The 18584-nt window shown below is 43.2% G+C and overlaps 1 protein-coding gene across 2 annotated transcripts; it reads left to right on the top strand.

The window, feature by feature from the left end:
* Nucleotides 1–2390: 2390 nt before the first annotated feature.
* On the top strand, nt 2391–17334 carry NQO2 (N-ribosyldihydronicotinamide:quinone dehydrogenase 2). Of its 2 annotated transcripts, XM_075921336.2 has the most exons (8): nt 2391–2549; nt 5488–5649; nt 6918–7082; nt 11303–11433; nt 11870–11983; nt 13899–14000; nt 14485–14638; nt 15689–15818. In XM_075921336.2, exons 2-7 carry the CDS (start codon nt 5643–5645, stop codon nt 14602–14604), a joined length of 639 nt encoding a protein of 212 aa, XP_075777451.1. In that variant the 5' UTR covers nt 2391–2549; nt 5488–5642; the 3' UTR covers nt 14605–14638; nt 15689–15818. The 2 variants fall into 2 exon arrangements, with proteins under 2 accessions (XP_075777451.1, XP_014436931.1); XM_014581445.4 differs by lacking the exon at nt 14485–14638 and having other exon boundaries at nt 15689–17334.
* Nucleotides 17335–18584: the final 1250 nt, after the last annotated feature.

The following is an 18584-nucleotide window of genomic DNA, read 5'->3' as shown; positions in this document are numbered from 1 at the left end:
TTTAGCGTTGGACATAATATTTTACTTTATTTAAAATAAATTCTGGCCAACAATGCCAGACCCCATCCGGCCATAGCGTCCTGTCCCCAGCCCCAAACCTGGAGCAGGCCCCGCGGTCCAGCCCCCATCTGGCTGCAGGAAGTGCTGGTGGCGGTTCTCCTTCTGCTGTGACATGGGTAGGAGGGGAGGCCACGATCCTGCGGTGGCCTTCCTGGCCCAGCCCCTTGTCCAGCCACTGCTGCCTGGGTGCAGCAGCCTAGCCCCAGCCAGCTAAAGTAATCCGGCCCAAGACCCTTCCACTTACTTTATTTCCCACCCACAGTGCCCCGTCCTGCCTCCGGAACTTCCCACACGCCCCACTGCCTTGCTCTGAGACCCTCATACAACCCAACCTGGACTTCTGAACCCCCACATCCACCGCCACAGACTCCTGCAACCTGCAGACTCCTGCACCTGGACTCCTGCACGCCCAGCAGCAGCGGAAGTCCCATAAAATGAAGTCTGAGTAAAATGTTTACTTTATGCTATTCATCATCATGTCAATCATCAATAATATTAAGTTGTATATTTTAAGTCATGTAAATGGATATTCTTGTACAGCTCTTTGTTGACCACTTGTTCTGAATGTTGATGTAGTTTGGCTCTTTGGTTTGAAAAGGTTGCTGACCCCTGATCTAGAGTGTATACACACCACAAAGAAAAAAATATACTTTTTAGCTTGCTAGTTTGCATAAGCTAAAAACAAAATAGATACGATTTTTAAAGACTTTAAGCAAGATCCATTATTTTATTCAGTGTGCCTCAAAGGAACTCCAATTGCCTTCAGTACACTAATATAAATAACACTTATGTAGTGCCTTTCATCAACAGATCTCAAAATCACTTTACAAAGGGAGGTATCATTATCACCATTTTACAGATGAGGAAACTGAGGTGAGAAGTGACTTGTCAAAGTTAACCCAGCAGACCAGTGACAGCATTGTGAATAGAATCCAAGTCTTTAGCGTACCAGTTGAGGGCATTAGCCAGTAGGCCACACAACCTCCCGTTATGTCAATAAGCAAGGACCTTAGCATCCAGCTTCTTATTTTATATTTCAGCCGTGACACGTAGCGAGAAAAGGTTAAGTACATTCCAGGGTAAATGACCCAGATTCAACAGTTAGAGACATATTGGTAAATAATATTTGTGGGTTTTTTTGTGTGGGTTTACCTATCTATTGTTAGAGGTTAACGATGTAATCACACAGTCCCAGTCTATGCTGTATTCTGTTAATTCAGAGATCAAAAGGAGAATTTAACATTTAAATCACGGGTGAGCCACTTTTTTTGGGTTGAGGACCACTAACCCACAGAAAAATAAGTTGGGGGCTGCACACAAGTGAGAAAAAAAACACCCCAAAAAACAACTCTCACGGACATGGTCCCCAACTGAAAAGGAGAAAGACACTCCCTACATTCTCCTCGCACACCAGAGCCAGAGCCAGGGGAGGGGGACCAACCTAGTATATTTTGTGTGCTCCAGCCCTGGGGGAAGGATGGCGGGAGGGCTGGAGCACCAGTTCAGGCTCCCCAATGAGGGGGGCGGGGCAAGCCTTGAGGGCCAGATCCAGGCAAGTTGAGAGCCAAATTCAGCTCCCAGGCCTTAAATTCCCCACCCCTGATTTAAATGAACTGTAAACATAGTGATATCAGCTCTGGATGCCTGTTCTGGTTGCATGGATGCACACGCAGCAGGGAGTTGTGCTTTGGCTTGGCGGGAGGGAGGGCACATGCCTGCAAATCATAGATGCTTGTGTATGGGGGTTCTGCATGGTCAGGCTCTTGCACAAAGCCTGTAAATGGGATGGTGGATTTCTGGGTTTGGGGGTGAGGGAGATGAACCCTGCCAGTATCACCAGGCAGCAGGTCACTATGGAGCCTGAGCAATAAATAACACTCAGGCAATTCAGCTTCTCCTCTATCTCTAAGGGCCCCATTCGTCTGTGAAGCTGGGAACATGGATTGATCTACCCCTAATGAAGAGTTGTGTGTCGGGAGCCGGTATGTTAGGGAGCCTTCCAGGGGGTCTGGGATCAGAGGGCAATATGGAAATTCACATCCTTGCCTTTAAAGTTGTGTCACAGCTGCTGAAGACCATGCATCCCTTGGAGGAGGCTGCCTGCAGAGTGAATCAGCAGAGCTCCAAGAGCCTTGAGTGTGGGCCCAGTAACCAGGGGGTGGGGAGAGCCTCTGGTGACCTGCCAGGGGGCAGAGAGACAGGAGCTAGACAGAATCAGCAGAATCAATAGGGAGCCAATCATGTGGGTCCCTGCTGCCACTCGTGGAGGTGGGGAGTGTGTGCCTAACACCCTCCTATTGGTCTAATTCTGCAGCTGTAACACTGAAAGGAGGAAGAGGGAGAGGGAGAGGGCTCCCAACAGGGGGGAGTTTCATTTGCAGGCAGGACTGGCTGCATGCCTCTCTCTCTCTCACACACAGTCCTTTCCAAAGAGCTGCAGCTTCACTTTCATCCAGGAACAAGCTTCTTTCCTTGTGACCCAGATACAGGTAAGAAAGGCCCAGTCTGCAAACACTGGGGGCATCTCTATGCTGCAGCTGACGTGTTAGGCCGACTTTGCAGCCATTGTAGTAATTATTGTGGTAGCTGGTCTCTACAACACCCTTCTTCTGTCAGTGGTGTGCCCTTACCAGGAGGGCTTCCACCTGAAGAGCAGCAGTGGTGGGGCAGGGTAGCTGGAAGCCAGGGCCTCTTGCCTCTAGGAGTGGGGAGCTGGGCATGGGGAGCCTGAGCAGCAGCCTGGCTGGGATCGGGTATCCTGGGGGCAGCAGAGCTTCCAGCAGGGAGCACAAGCAGTAGCCCAGCTGGGATCAGGCAGCTGGAATGGAGTGCTGCTGGCCTGTAGCAGGAGCCCACTACCGGCCCAGGCATGGAGCGTGGGTGGTGCATGACCTCCATATTTGGGGAGGTGGGCCCTGAGTGCTAGAAGCTCCCTAGAAGGGGAGGCACCCATGCTCAGAGCATGGTCCTGCCCCCTGCTCCACTGCCAACCCCCACTCTGCCCCAAGCCCTGGTGGGCCACATCCCCCAAGGTCCCCACACAACCTGTCCATCATGCCTCTCTCCACCTGCACCTCTAAGAGGCCTCCCCACCTGCCACCCACTCCTCTCTCCCTCTCGGGGTGAAGAGGCATGAGTAGTGGGTGGAGGGGCTGTGAGGGAGGAGCAAAGATGGGGGAACTACAGGGGAAGTGCTGGAGAGGTGTGAGGAGTGGAGAGGGGAGATGTCTGTGAGGGAAGAGTGAGGATGGGGCCTTGGAAGAGGGGAGAGACAGACAGGGAGCAAGAAGAGGAGCAGCGTGGGCAGAGCCATGGGAGAAGAGTGCGACGCAGGAGCGAGGCCTAGGGCAGAGTGTGGGCAGCACACTAGAGGCAGCAGGCCTGTGGCATGCTTCCAAAGGGAGGTGTGCCACATCTTGTTTGGGGTGGCTTAGCCTCCCCTGGCTTATTCTACCCACCATCCATGCATGGAGCCATGAAATTGACAAGAGTGACACTCAACTGCTGATGAAGTAATGCAGTGTCTACATGGACACTGTGTTCCCTAACTTTACTGACATAAGCCCCTGCCTCTCCTGGAGGTGGCAATATTATGTGGGGGTAGGTGGTCACTTACAACAGCTGGAGCAAGGCTGTAGTGTAGACACTGACATAATTATGTCAACATAAACTGCCTAGCTAATTCTGTAGTGTAGACCAAGCCTGAGATGCATGCAGCTTTCATGTGATGTGCTACACACTGTACAGACAGCTTGGGGCTGTGTCTTCACAGCAAAATGTTGTGATATTGAAACTGAGAGTCTCTAAGGCTGGCCTGGGGTCTCCAGGAATTTAATATTGATCTTTAATTAAAGATGGTCATGTGCTGAAACCTCCGGGAATGAGTCTAAGTAAAACTGGCAAACTCGATTGTCACTTCTACCTTCATGTAAAAAAACACAACACATTTTTTTGCAGCGAAGATGAAGAATCTTTATAACAGTGCAGTAGGTTGGGTTGGAAATGGTGCTGGTGGGTTTGAACTTTACACACAAAAGGAGCCAGGCAGCAGGTGACATGCAAACGTTGCACAACAGAAGTGTCCAGGGTGCCAAGAGGATGGTTGGAAAAACTTAGGAAAGTCTCTGCAGATCTATAAAACAGATGTACTGGGCTTACACTAAGTGACAACCTTGCACACACACACATGCTTGCCCTATTGTGGTATTTTAACTGGGAAGAAAAACAGGGTGAGCAGAAGTCAGAACCCCATCTGCTTTCATGGAGATCAGTTTAAAATGTTTTATTACAGGCTATGACAATACAAGTAACATATACAAATTAGGACTTTCTGGGCCAGTCTGTGATTCTTACTCATAATGAAAAATATCTTACTCTGTAAGTAGTCCCATGGATTTGAGTGAAGCTATTCACAGGATAAGGCTTCTTTTCACAATATATAGCATCCATTTAGACTATGATTTTAATTACAGGAAAACACAAAGGGGCATTTGGTAACACTTTTAACACATCTTGATGAGCAGTTATAGCTACATGTATCTGCGTGAGAATGTTCACCAGGGTGAGGAAGTGGTTATACTCTGACCCCACAAGTCAGTGATTTGGTTGCAAAGTGCCTTCAGGCTGGATTCTAGTGTTTTAAAGGCGGATGTTTGAAACTGAAATGCAGGTTTCAATATGTACCTGTGATTAAACAATTCAATGAGTACTTAATATAAATATACTATATGCTCAGGCATGGAGAGTTTGAGAGAAATTATGTTGAAATGTTGTTAGAAGCTATTAGAAGAATTAGCGCCTTCCAAAGTAGTAAAATTCATTGTTGTGTAGACACTCATGAAAGCAGCTATAAATCTAGCTTAACCAGACAGTTAAAGTGGGTTTATAGCAGTGTTTCTCAACCCTTAGGGGTACTTGAGAGAAGTCTGGGGGGTACGTCACCACAACTGAAATTTGGAGAACTGAATTTTTGGTTTAAGTTTCAGTGTCTTATTATTTTTGTACTTTTTACATCCAAAACATTCATTGCCCACCTGGCTACAATTAAGTTGTTTAAACAAATGTGTTGCAATGGTAGAGAAAATATTTGTCTGAAAACTATGTACTGGGTGTACTTACAATTTTTTTAAAGAGGTATTTTATTAAAAAAAAGGTTGAGAAACACTGGTTTATAGATGTTTTGCTGGAGCATTGTAAGTAGCCAGAGCATACCAATCCTTCTGCCCCAATATGTATCTATATGTGAATATGATGTATATAACTTACCTGTCACTTCACCACCAGTGACTAAAGCAGCCATCCAAAAATTACAATGATAAAACCTTCACACTCTACACCATCATATAGCTCCTTGTACTTACAGTACAATCTATACATCCACACTTGTTTCTTAATTATTCTTTTGCATCCTGCATCCTTTTGTTTCAGATTCAGAGAGTACTTTCAGCAAGGTGGTGCCGATAGGAAAAGCCTGCCTTTTTCGCGGTTATGGCGTGTCTCCAATGAGCACATCTCTTTTGGGAGTCTGCTACAGGAAATATTGGATGCTCTAAAGAGGAAGATTGTTAAAGGCTTTGTGTAAAATGGCAGGTAAAAAGAGATCATTTTCTTTGGTATTGAGAGAATGAGTCATTTTGGAGCTATGCACGTTAGGATCAGAAATGTCCTAGCTCCATCGGTGCTTGAATGGGGCTGTAAGGTAACATTTTCTAAAGCAACTAGGGCACTTCAAGTCCCATCGGACTTGGGTGCCTTTGAAAATTTTACCCCAAGTCTACAGTGCTAAGTGGCCCTTCAGCTCCATGGAACTTGATGCTATTTAGTACCTTGTAGACTACTCAGCAAGTAGGGTTTGCAAAAACAGGCTCTTCAACAGCAAATGGGAGCCTGTCCTCCCTATACATTCATGAATAAGTTTCTGAATGAGATCACAATTGTTTCAAGTGTGTTTATATTCTTATTAAATCAATTCTTGGTGTTCGTGATGCCCTCTTGGCAGGGCTGCTTTAACTTTTTATCTGGTGCTGGTATCTGTAACCTACTTTTAGTAGATCAACATCTGCTCTTCACATTATTCCTTATATTCACTAATGGTAAAGAAGCAGAGTAGTTTTTCAAGCCCTTAATTAAAATACTCCTGGCTATAGTTGAAACCTCCAACTTAATCACCAGGCTGATGGAAACCTGGCATATCCATCCCTTGCTTCCACCACCCAAATTTAGTTCTTCAGATAACTAAGCCTTTTTTGTTGGCTCCTCAGAGATGCAGCTTTTCCTCCCTGCAGGTCTTTCTCACCTCAGATTTAAGTCTGTGTGTCTGTGTGTCTGTGTCCACAAACCACTGTCTTCATATATATATATATAGGAACATACATAGTCCTCTCTCTGTTCGTTGTGCTCAGTGAATCAGGAAATACTGCTATACTTCCATTTTTTTTTAATTGTTACATTATGAATGTTAACTATTTGTTTAGTTCCTTGAGTGTGCTGCCAGGAGAAAGTGGTGCTGCATACAAAATAAGCAGAAGATTTTAACTTGTCACTCCAGGCACTAGTGTTACAAACACATAACAGGTTTTGGGTTTTCCCCTCTGTCCACTGAGTTCCAATTAGGAAAGCCCATTTCAGCACAACTGAATTCAACTGGGCCAGATTCACCATTGCCCAACCCTTCACCAAGTCTTGTACCACAAATAAATGGCTATAAAATACTACCATTATGACCAAGTAGTGTTTCTCTCTCTGCATTGGTCTGAGACAACAGAGTACTAAACAATGGAGAACAAAGCCCCATCTCTGCATGCTATTTCAGATGTATTCATCCCCATGGTATCTCGAGATTTTCTTTTTAACACCAGGGAAAAAAGTACTGATAATTTATGCACATCAAGAGCCCAAGTCTCTGAATGGATCCTTAAAGAATCTTGCCATGGAAGAATTGAGCAAACAGGGCTGCAGCGTCACCGTGTCTGATCTGTACGCAATGCAATTTGAACCAAGAGCAACGAGAAATGACATCACTGGTGAGACTAGTTGAAATACATATTAAAATAGTCTCTTTGGTATTGTAACTACAGTCAATCTTACTTACTCAATACACCAAAGCTGCATTGTTTGATACAAGCATCAGGTGCTCTCTGGAGGGAAAAAAAGGGGAGAGTTTTGGTGTAAAAAAATTCTATTTAGCAAGAGCAATTTTTGTTTCTGTGGACATTTACTAAAGCAGTGGTTTTCAAACTTTTTTCATTTATGGACCCCTAAAAAATTTCAAATGAAGGTGCAGATCCCTTTGGAAAACCATCCCACGACCCATGGGCTCCCACCATAGAAGTCTTAGGGTGAAAACTGACTGAACAGAATTCATCCATAAATGTTGCATGTGCACAGCATGGTATTTGATGCAGTCTGGGCCTGACATTTCCAAGTTTTGACCTGTAGGTGGGGGTATTCACACTTTGTTTTGAGCAGAAAAATACAGTAACTTTTCACTTAACGTTGTCCTAGTTAACATTATTTCATTGTTATATTGCTCTGTTAGAGCACTTGCTCATTTAAAGTTGCCTAATGCCCCTTATAATGTCATTTGGCATCCTGCTTTGTCCATTACTTGCAAGATTTTCTGGAAGAGCAGCCTATATTTGTGGGGGGCTGGAATCAGGGTGGGCCAGCAGCTCCCCATCAGCTCCCCTAAGTTTCTCTGTAGGGTATGCGGCTGGGCAGCTGCCATTTAGCTACCTCTCCTCTCTCCCCCCCCACCCCACGCCCACTGCAAAGCTGCTCCCAGGAGCCTCCTGCTTGCGGTGCTGAGGGGAGATGGGATGCCCCTGACTTTCCCTGATTAAGCCCCCCACTCTGTACTACATCTCCACAAAGCAGGTTACAAACAGCTACAGATTCTTGAGTCTGAACTCCATGATCTACAGTACTATACCTAAAAGAGCAGTGTATTTGAAGTGAGGTCAGCATACTTAAAGGGGAATGCACATCTGTCTGCCTCTCTCAAACACATATACTTGTGTGTATGTCTGTCTCACACTCAGTGTGTGTCTCACACACACTCCTTGGCACTGTACAGCTATATATGTGCCACCTGGAAGAGAAAGTAGTGCACCCCACATCATCATGATGTTCCATTTCTGCAGGGAAGTGTTTGCAGCCACAGCTGTGTGTCTGTTGTTTCCTCTCTGTTGCTTCTAGACTAGAGCGTGAGGCTACTAGGAATATTAACCAGGGATGGAGGGAGTGTCTCCTCTTATCCCCCTCCCCTATCCCTGTTTAATCAGTTAACTGGTTAAACTTAATGTCTAACCAACCGGTTAACTAATTAAACTGGATTCTGTCCTAATGGCTACATTAATAAAGTGTTACCTTTGAGGGCTCAGTCAATGCTAGTTCATCATTTAGCAGCAAGACATTCCTGGAAAATGCCGCAAAGTCTGACTCCTCAACCAAGCTTCACAATCATCACTGCTGTGTATGGTATTAAATTGTTTAAAACGTATACTGTATATGTTATTCTGCCTTTTGTCTGCTGAGAAAAATTTCCCTGGAACCTAACCCCCCCTCCCCCATTTGCATTAATTATTATGGGGAAATTGGATTCACTTAATATCATTTTGCTTAAGGTCGCATTTTTCAAGAGTATAACTACAACGTTAAGTGAGGAGTTACTGTAGACTACTTCATCTGGGCTCTGAAACTTTATTTTCATGGTTACCTTTTGCAGATCTTAGTCATAGGGCAAGTCTGCACTATAGCGCTACATCGGAGCAGTTGCACGGATACAGTTGTGCCACTGGCGTGCATTTGGTGAAGACACACTCTCCCGTTGGCATAATTACTCCACTTGGGCAAGAAGCAAAAGCTATGTTGGTGAGAGGGTGTCTCCTGCTAACACATCACCAGTGTGGACAGTGTGAAACTTGCATCACATGGGGTTGGGCTGGGTTTTTCATACCCCTGAGCAACATAAATTAGATTAATTTAAACAATAGTGTATATCTGCCCTATTCTGCATCAGCCCAAGTGGCCACAGACCACAGGTTGAAAACCACTGTACTAGAGGCTATCACTTTAAAAATTGATGCTACGCTCCTGAGTCTGGCAGTTTTGCCATTGACCACAACAGTAGTAGGATTGGGCCGTCACTAATAAGACTGTGGCTGTGTCTACATAGGCAAGATTTTGCGCAAAAGCAGGTGCTTTTGTGCAAAATCTTGCCACCTGTCTACACTGGCCGTGAGTACTTGCGCAAGAACACCAGCGTTCTAATGTAGGAAATCAGTGCTTCTTGCGCAAATACTCTGACGCTCCCGCTCAGGGATAAGCCCTCTTGTGCAACTGTTCTTGCGCAAGGGGCCAGTGTAGACAGGCAACATTAATTTCTTGTGCAAGAAAGCCCGATGGCTAAAATGGCCATCGGAGCTTTCTTGCGCAAGAGAGCATCTACACTGGCACAGATGCTTTTGCGCAAAAGCACATCTCTTGCGCAAAGGCACATGCCAGTGTAGATGCTCTCTTGCACAAATACTTTTAACACAAAAACTCTTGTGTTATTGCGCAAAATCATGCCAGTGTAGAGGTATCCTGTAAGTTTTAAAGTTACCTTTGTGCCCAAATGTTTGTATTTTATAACTTACAAGTGTTTGTGTGCCTTGTTAAAAAGCATCATTGTAAATCACTTTTTCTCAAGAACCAGTCTGCTTACAGATGTTTTCAGGAAATAATCCCCAAGTGTTCATTCATATAAATGAATTTGGTTGGGTGTCTATTAAGTATTACTCTCCTTGATGGAATATGGTAATGCCATCATTCATTTATTTGCTTAGTAAAAACTTGAGAAACCCAGTGGAAATCATATTAAACTTAAAACTGATTTCCAAGTGTTTCTCATAATTAAGAAAACCATTCTCCAAGTAGGTCTTTTAAAAAAATCCTGATGCTGTCTAAATTAGGAAGTGAAAGCACAAAACTGTAACACGGTCTGACAGAGGTGACAGTGTCTGTTAAAGCAAAACCCGGTACTGAAAGAGGAAGTTGCAAGAGCACTGGCAGAAGTGGGTGAGGAAGGTTGCAGACTGTCTCATGCAAATGCAAGCTAGAAGTCAGGTCTTAAAGTCCTAATGGTAACTCTTTCTGGTCACATGGATTTCAGGAAGAAGTGAAGCTCCTTAGCAGAGGCTCTGGATTAGGCCTGAAACTCTAATGGCCTGATTTTCATTTACATTAAGGTCATTTACATCTTTGTCAACCCTTTATGCTGCCAGAGTGGTGTAAAAGGAGCATTAATGGAAATGAGTACAGGTACTAAATTCATCTATACTTTAAAAAAAAAAATTAATACCGCTGTTTATCAGTCCTTACAATATGGAATGACTCAGGACAAATCATTGGGATGAAATATTCCCATCTTGGACAGCAAATTGTGATTTATATTTATTTTATGTGGATTTAGTGGTAGGAGTAGGATAAACAGTCTCTATGGGTATGTCTACACTACCCCCCTACTTCGAACTAGGGGGGGGTAATGTAGTCATACGGAGTTGCAAATAAAGCCCAGGATTTGAATTTCCCGGGCTTCATTTGCATGTGCGGTATGCCTACATTACCCCGCTAGTTCGAACTAGCGGGGTAGTGTAGACATACCCATAGAGCGTATACCAGCACCCTCTTGACCCATGACCCTACCACACCCTCACCCAACACGCCTTTGCTCTTTGACCCCAGCCCCACACTCCCCAGAGTGAGGCTGCCCTCTTTAGGGAGCGTGGCCGTTACTGCCACACGGGCAGGGGCCGTGGCCGTTGGTGATGCGTGTGCTCCCTCCTCCTTCACACCCTCTCCCTAACCAAGCGTGTCTCGCATCCCCAAGGGTAGAGGTGGGGGGAAGAGCGTGGCACCTCAGCCGGGCTGCCATCATATCTAGGTGGGAGGAGAGAGGAAGGCACTTCCTGTTCTGCCACCTCCTGCCACTGCCTTAGCCCCAGCACCGCTGCCAAGAAAAATCAACCACCAGGGCTGTCAGAGCTGAGCCACCACGAACAGCCAGCTTCGGCTCCGGCAGCCACTGTGATCCGGCAGCTAACAATTTGCAGACCAGCACTGGTCCTCGGACCAGCGGGTGGGAACCGCCGAGTTACATGATGCATTTAGCATAAGTCATCTTCATGCATATTCATAAGTCATATATATCCAGCCAATTTTCATAAAGCATTGGAGGCCCTGTGACATGCATTTTCCACAGGTTTCCTCCACAACTCAGAGCACTTTAATTATGGAGTGGAATCGTGGGAAGCTTACAAGAGAAGATGCTTGGCCAGTGATTTGACTGAGGAACAGAGGAAGGTTCAAGAGGCTGAATTGTTGATTTTTCAGGTCATGATTTTTCTTATTAATAATTTCATAGTCTAACTGTACAGTGTTACTACAAATACAATAGTCAGGAACTTCTTATAAAAAGCCAGAAAGTTTTGTCACCTAATGCGTTGCCCGTTCTGACAGTGCACATAAGGCCTAGCCTGTGAGCTCGCATGGAAAGTGGTACGGCCTAGTCAATAGCAGAAAAAGAGAAAATCAGGATGTTACAGAAAATTGTATATTCCACCACAGAGACAGCCAAAGGGGGAAAAGCCTGTAATATTAAGTAAATATAGTTCCTGCATCCTCTGAATTATAGGATTTATTTACTGTGAATGGCTTGACTGATTAAGGTGATACGATTTTTTTTTTCTCATAGAAACAAGGCCAAAAGAAATGGTGTACCTCTGCCAGTTATGTTTCATTATTAATAACAGCACCCTTTGCTTTTCAGTTTCCCTTGTATTGGTTCAGCATGCCTGCAATCATGAAGGGCTGGGTGGACAGAGTCTTGGTCCAAGGATTTGCTTACAACTTCCCACAGTATTACGATAATGGCTTGCTCAAGGTGAGTTCCCCAGGCTGTTACATGAGGCCAAACAATGTTTTTGTATAATCCCTGTCTGTTCCCATGCTTTTACTCTCCATTTTTAACCGAAGTGGATAAATGAGGGTTCACAAATTTAGGCTTTTTAGTGGTACTCAGTGATCATTCAAAATCCTGCCTTAAAACTTATTTCATCTCTGTCCCTTAGCATTTTATACAGTCCTGTAGTATCTGAGCATCGTTTTAAAACCAACAGCAAAATTCATAGAGGACTTTGTGGAGTCTTGTGCATTTCTACCTTTTCAGCATCAAAACTCTGTGTAGGATAGAGGTTTTGTTTAATTTTGCGTAGGACTGGGAAGTTGGGATTGGTTTGGAAAAGGAAAGGAGTGTCTGTATAACTACAGGCTTTGTCAAAGAGGAACACTTTGAACCATTTCTTATCTACTCTCACACAATATCCTGTGGCAGATCTACCTTGCCTATGAGAACATGCATTGGAGAACGGTTATAGAAAGAGGACATCAAGATGTACGCCAGCTTCTTTAAGTAACCATATGCTATTTTCACCCTTGTCTTCATCCTGCCTTGGACGTTTTTTTCTGCAAGTGGATTACAGACTCTGCAGGGAAAGATTTGTTTGATACATTTGTTTTCTGAGGTGTGCAACAGATTTGTATTATTTTAAAATAACTAGAAATCCTCCTGTGCTAGGTTTTAGATGCCATACACATTAAGAAAAAAATTCATATTTCAGCAGCATTTTATAATCACTTCAGCAAGAGCTTAGCCAGCTTGCCACCCACCAGGTTGCCCACCACTGCTCTATAACAAATGATGGCAGTGTATTGGGTAGAAAGGTTTCTGCTCTATGATTAATATCAGATTTTGGACTCGGCACAAAACTTCATTAGGAGTCATATAAATGGAGTGCTCAGTATTATTTGTGGTTTATGTGTGTAGATTTTTGTGACCTCCTGTCCCAGCCATCCACTTCTGCCTTTTTCCTCTACTCTATAATCAAGCAAGACTGGCATGTTCACACACCAATTCATAACTTTGGAGCTATTCTTGGCATGGTGAATAGCACAGCTAGTTGTTAACCGAAGATTTGACACTCACTGCTTTACTGCTCACATCCAATATTCAACAATTATGGTTCTGTAGATTACTTAGCTATTTATGTTGCTGGTCATTTTAATAATACTAACGTACGTTTTCATTATTAGATTTCTGAAATAGCCCATTGAGACGAATGCCGGAAATTCAGACTCTTTGAAAGCGATCTTTTTTTTCCTGTTAGCAAACTTGGGACAATGAGGCAGCTGCAGCCATTATGTTCAGTTCACATGTGAAATATTCTCTTGGCTGCCATAAGTAAGAGTTAGATGCTGGGATACACATCCGAGTCAGATCCCATGTTTGTGAAATCAGAAGAAACATGGGCCTGATCAAATATTCAGTGAAAGGAATATACCTAAAGAACACAGCAGATCCCCAATTAAGTGATTCTCAGACAACTAGGAAGCTTTAAAGGGAAACTACCAATTACCATCTGGGGGAAAGGGAGGAGCATAAACATACTTAGCACTCAGTGTTTTCCAACCATAGATCTCAAAGCACTTTATAAGGGAGGGCAAGTATCTTCCCTATTTTACAGGTGGGAAAAGCTAAGGCCGAAGTTACTTGCATTTTTATACACACTTTCCCACAGATTGGTCTTCACACACTTCATATATCAACATGTTGTGTACCAAAGATGTAGTAAGTGGTACTCTGGAAAGGCCAAGATAGTAGGACACAATGGGGGGTCAGAACCCACATCCATCTCTGTACTGCCAAGTTCACGTAGTGTTGCTGAAGTGTCCTTTTTTGCTAATGGGCTACTTGTTCTTCAGGAAAATGTGCCTACATCCTTTTTATTTCTTCAATCCAGGATAAACTAGCCCTTCTTTCATTTACCACTGGAGGAGATGAAGAGATGTTTTCAAAGGGAGGGGTCAGTGGTGACATTCGCTATCTCTTGTGGCCCATGCAGGTACAATATATGAATATTTGTTCACTAATGGTGTACCTTCACAGTACTGCCAACTCATAGCATATAATAGCTAAGACATTATTTTCACTTTAAATCATGATTACTTTAAAAAAAACCATCTGCTTTTGAAAGAGAAATGTTAGGTACTTATTTGTCATCTGATTTGAGACTGTAGTGTTCATGTGGTAGAGAAACTAGAAAACTGTGAGGGAAAAAATTTGAAGAGACTTGCATTTAAAAGCATGATGTAGGTAGCTGGGTCTTTATGACACACCAAATATCTTGATGCTCATGATGATGTTGTGAGAGTTAGCAATATTGCTTCTCCTGTAGTTTTAATGGGAAGAGCCAGCTTGTTGGGAGAAATCTGTGGCTGGCATGGTGTGCTGTGACCTCTACCTGCTGACAGAAACTAGTTAAGTCACTTGATCTCGCTCTTCCAGAAACACTCCCATCTTTTAACAAACTCTTTTGCCATTTCTAGCTATTGGCATTATTTGTGGCTCCTGCGTCAGCCATCCACTTTTGCTCTGTACCCTATAATCAAGCAAGACTAGCACGTCCAGACACCATGGTTTCCTCCGTGTCCCCAGAGAAGCCCTGAGTGGGTTGCATCATTTGGCTGAATCATTCAAAAGGTGACTAATGGAAGAGTGTTCGCTCTAAACATATCGGCTGTGTCTACACTGCACCCCTTTTCCGGAAAAGGGATGAAGATTAGACACATCGGAATAGCAAAATCCACGGGGGATTTAAAAATCCCCCACGGCATTTGCATTTACATGGCTGCCGCTTTTTTCCGGTTTGGGGATAAGACGGAGAAAAGCGCTAGTCTAGACATGATTCTCCGGAAAATAAGCCCTTTTCCGGAGGATCTCTTATTCTACTTGAAAGTAGGAATAAGAGATCTTCTGGAAAAGGGCTTATTTTCCGGAGAATCACGTCTAGACTGGCGCTTTTCTCCAGCTTATTCCCAAGCCGGAAAAAAGCAGCAGCCATGTAAATGCAAATGCCGCGGGGGATTTTTAAATCCCCCGCGGATTTTGCTATTCCGATGTGTCTAATCTGCATCCCTTTTCCGGAAAAGGGGTGCAGTGTAGACACAGCCATCCAGAAGTTCCAAAGTGAGTGGAGGCATGTTAGTGACTTTAGCTGATGCAGAGAGCATTGTAACTCATTCAGAACTACATGAATCAGAATTGCATGACCAAGCTAGATTCTGAAGGGCCTACAACAAATCTAGAGGTACAGGGATGAAACATTGTTACTGAATGAAATTAATCTAAGAAGAGTCAGTAGAATACTAAATGGTCAACTGCCATACACTTCCAAGCTTGATGGCTGAAGGGGATAATTATATAGCTTAAATAGCATTTCAAAATGGTTATGTTCCATGAGCTATGGCACCAGGAACATTAATCAAACTCAGAAGCATGTAAAATTGGTCTAATCTCCCAGCAGATTGCACATCATAGGTTAGCCTTCAGCACTTGTCCATAAGCATGGTTGCAAAGATATTGCCGCATTCTCTTCTCTTTCCAAATGGATAGTTAAAAGCAATGCTGTTTCATCAAAGAAAGCATGCGTCACGTGGAGTAAGAGAAATGTTTTAAAATCTGAATTCTTTAACCTTAGCAAAAATGTAATTGAACCCTTTTCTGACCTGTCTCCTGTCTTTTTGAGTCTAGCATGGTATAATGCACTTCTGTGGTTTCAAAGTCCTTGCTCCTCAGATCTGCTTTGCAGCAGAGTATGTGACAGAAGAGAAGAGAGAGGAGATGTTGGCCTCCTGGGCACAGCGACTGAAGACTATTTGGGAGGAAAAGCCTATAAACTGCACTCCTGAGTGGTATTTTAAGTAATGTTCAGGCACACAACACTACAAAGATATTGTGGCAGGGGGTAAGGTGGAGAATAGAGGCAGAAATTATGTCTCCATTGTATCTTTTCTCTTTTCCTCATGCTGTATCTTATATAGACTGAACAAGTCAGTGCATAATATCCATCTCATAACTTTCAGAATTGTATTACACCAGAGACAGATACCATATTGCTAACTGAGCTATTGGTGTCTTCCTGTTTCCTTATGAGTATGTCTAATGATGAGTGGTGCAGCCACTTGATCTCCTAACTAGTAAACCTTACTTGCTAGTCTACAACCAGGATTTTGTTTGTTTTTAGAGTAGTGCCTGTTCATACAAGGATAGTATGGAATTGCAGAATCGCTATTGCCCTAAAATGCAGGCGAACACTGAAAGATGCTGCCAGATTTGCTTCAACATTTTTTTTATTTATGTATTTATTTTTTGGCATACCAGCTGCTGTTTTTATTTAATTGAGCAGGAAATATCCTGTGATAAAGGTATGTCACAGGCAGTTATTAGTCAACTCTGTTTTCTTAAGCAAGTTTTGTCTGCATTTGAATTATTGTACAGGTTGAGTATATGTGATATGCAGTAATTTAGATTACATGAAAACTTGTTGGGTGTTTGGAAAAGGCAGCCTATAGCCAGTCTTAGACTTCAATGCCAAAACAGATCTATGAGTCAGTTGTTCCTAATTGCCTTAAATGCCTAAGATTCTTTACAACTGAACTATAATAAAGCAGCTTTAAGACTGTGTCAGATGCCAATAAAGGAAGTAAATTCACCATTGCATTGTCCTGTGTGTACAAAAGGAAGAGTATATGAAGGTACCTGTCATTTGTGCCTCTTCTACAGGAGCTGGCTCTCATTGTAATGCATACATTTTTCAGAGTTCCCAGACTGGTCTGTACCTACACTACCACTACCCACACCAATAGAAGGAGGGAGGAATCAAGGGCGATTGCTCTGGCCCCTCACACAATCAGCAGAGCTATTCAGCCTTAGGGGGTGGTACATCAGGCATTCAGTACCAAATATTGCAGCTGCAATTGTGCTTTCCTGGGTCTGTGGCTTGGTGTGGCACATGGCCACTGGCGAGTGTAGAAGGCAACTGTCCAAGTGTGGGTCAATGCCGAATAAGAAATACTTGTAGGTGTGAGTTAGCTCTTAATGTTTGGGATTGTGCCATGTACTTCAATAGGATAATTTGGCTTTGGGAAGCAACTGATTAAATTTTTTTGGTGTAGGGTGTGTGCCTTTGTGACAGTGACTGATCAACCTTAACATACTATTATGCTGGAATGTGAATGTTTACCTATTTTTTGTGTGCAAAATGTAGATACCAGAGTAAAATGTTTCCAGACATCTTTTTTAGACTGAAAAAAGCTAACCTAGTAAGACACAAATGCAGTTGTGTTCATGCATATTAATTTACTTTTCAAAATAAAAGTCACCATTGTTGGTTTCCAGACTAATTGAATATGTTATTCAGAAGACAAATGAGTATTCTGTCCCCCCTCCCTCCAAAAGAGGATTTATACAGAAGGGTCTTGCTCTTGTGGTCATTGAAGTCAACAGGAATTGATAGACTGCAGTCAGGGTAAAATTAGGCAGATCTCTTAGAAAAGTTGATCTCTAGACTATTTGGACTCTGGAAGACAAGGTTTTCTTGGCCTAGACAAGATGTCCTCTGCCTGGGTTAGCCCAAAGAGACATGAGAACATAGATCAGCCATACTGGGTCAGATCAAAAGTCCATCTAGCCCAGTATGCCATCTTCTGACAGTGACCAATGTCAGGTGCCCCAGAAGGAATGAACAAAACATGTAATCATCAAGTGATCCATCCCTTGTTACCCCTTCCCAGCCCTGACAAACATAGGCTAAGGACACCATCCTTGCCCCTACTGGCTAATAACCATTGAAAGACCTATTTTCCATTAATATATCTAGCTCTTTTTAAAACCCTATTAAAATCCTGGCCTTCACAACATCCTCTGGCAGAGTTCCGCAGGATGACTATGCATTGTGTGAAGAAATACTTTTTCTTGTTTGTTTTTAAACCTGCTGTCTATTAATTTCATTTGGTGATGCCTAATTCTTTTGTTATGGGAACAGCTTTTCCTTATTTATTTTCTCCATGCAAGTCATGATTTTATAGACCTCTGTAATAGTCCCCATTTGTCATGTTTTACAAGCTGGAAAGTCCAGGTCTTATTAATTTCTCCTTATAGGGGAGCTGTTCCAAAGTCCTAACCATTTTTGTTGCACTTTTCTGAACCTTTTCCAATTTCAATATCTTTTTTGAGATAAGGCAATCACATCCGCACATAGTTATCAAAATGCGGGTGCACCATGGATGTAGATAAAAGAAATAAGATTCTCCATGTTTTATGATCTATCCCTTTCTTAATGATTCCCAACGTTCTGTTTGCTTTTTGACTCCTGCTGCACACTGAGTGAATATTTTCAGGGAACTGTCCACAGTGATGCCAACATCTGTCTCTTGAGTGGTAATAACTAATTTAGTCCCCATCATTGTATACATATAGTTGGGATTGTGTTTATCAATATGCGTTACTTTGCATTTATCAACACTGAATTTCATTGACCATTTTGTTGTCCACTCACCTACTTTTGTGAGCTCCCTTTGAAACTCTTCACAGTTGGCTGTGGACTTAACTAGCATGAGCAGTCTTGTATTGTCTGCAAATTTTGCCA

Source organism: Pelodiscus sinensis, chromosome 2 (genome assembly GCF_052426305.1).
Source record: "Pelodiscus sinensis isolate ZL-2025 chromosome 2, ASM5242630v1, whole genome shotgun sequence".
NCBI classification, from domain to species: Eukaryota; Metazoa; Chordata; order Testudines; family Trionychidae; genus Pelodiscus; species Pelodiscus sinensis.
This window is presented reverse-complemented; position numbering and strand designations above follow the sequence as displayed.

Excerpts from the sequence above, each read along its gene's own strand:
- NQO2 (XM_014581445.4), top strand. Across the intron at positions 7,083-11,302 it reads AACGAGAAATGACATCACTG|GTTTCCTCCACAACTCAGAG; the intron begins GTGAGACTAGTT and ends CATTTTCCACAG. Across the intron at positions 11,984-13,898 it reads ACGATAATGGCTTGCTCAAG|GATAAACTAGCCCTTCTTTC; the intron begins GTGAGTTCCCCA and ends TCTTCAATCCAG.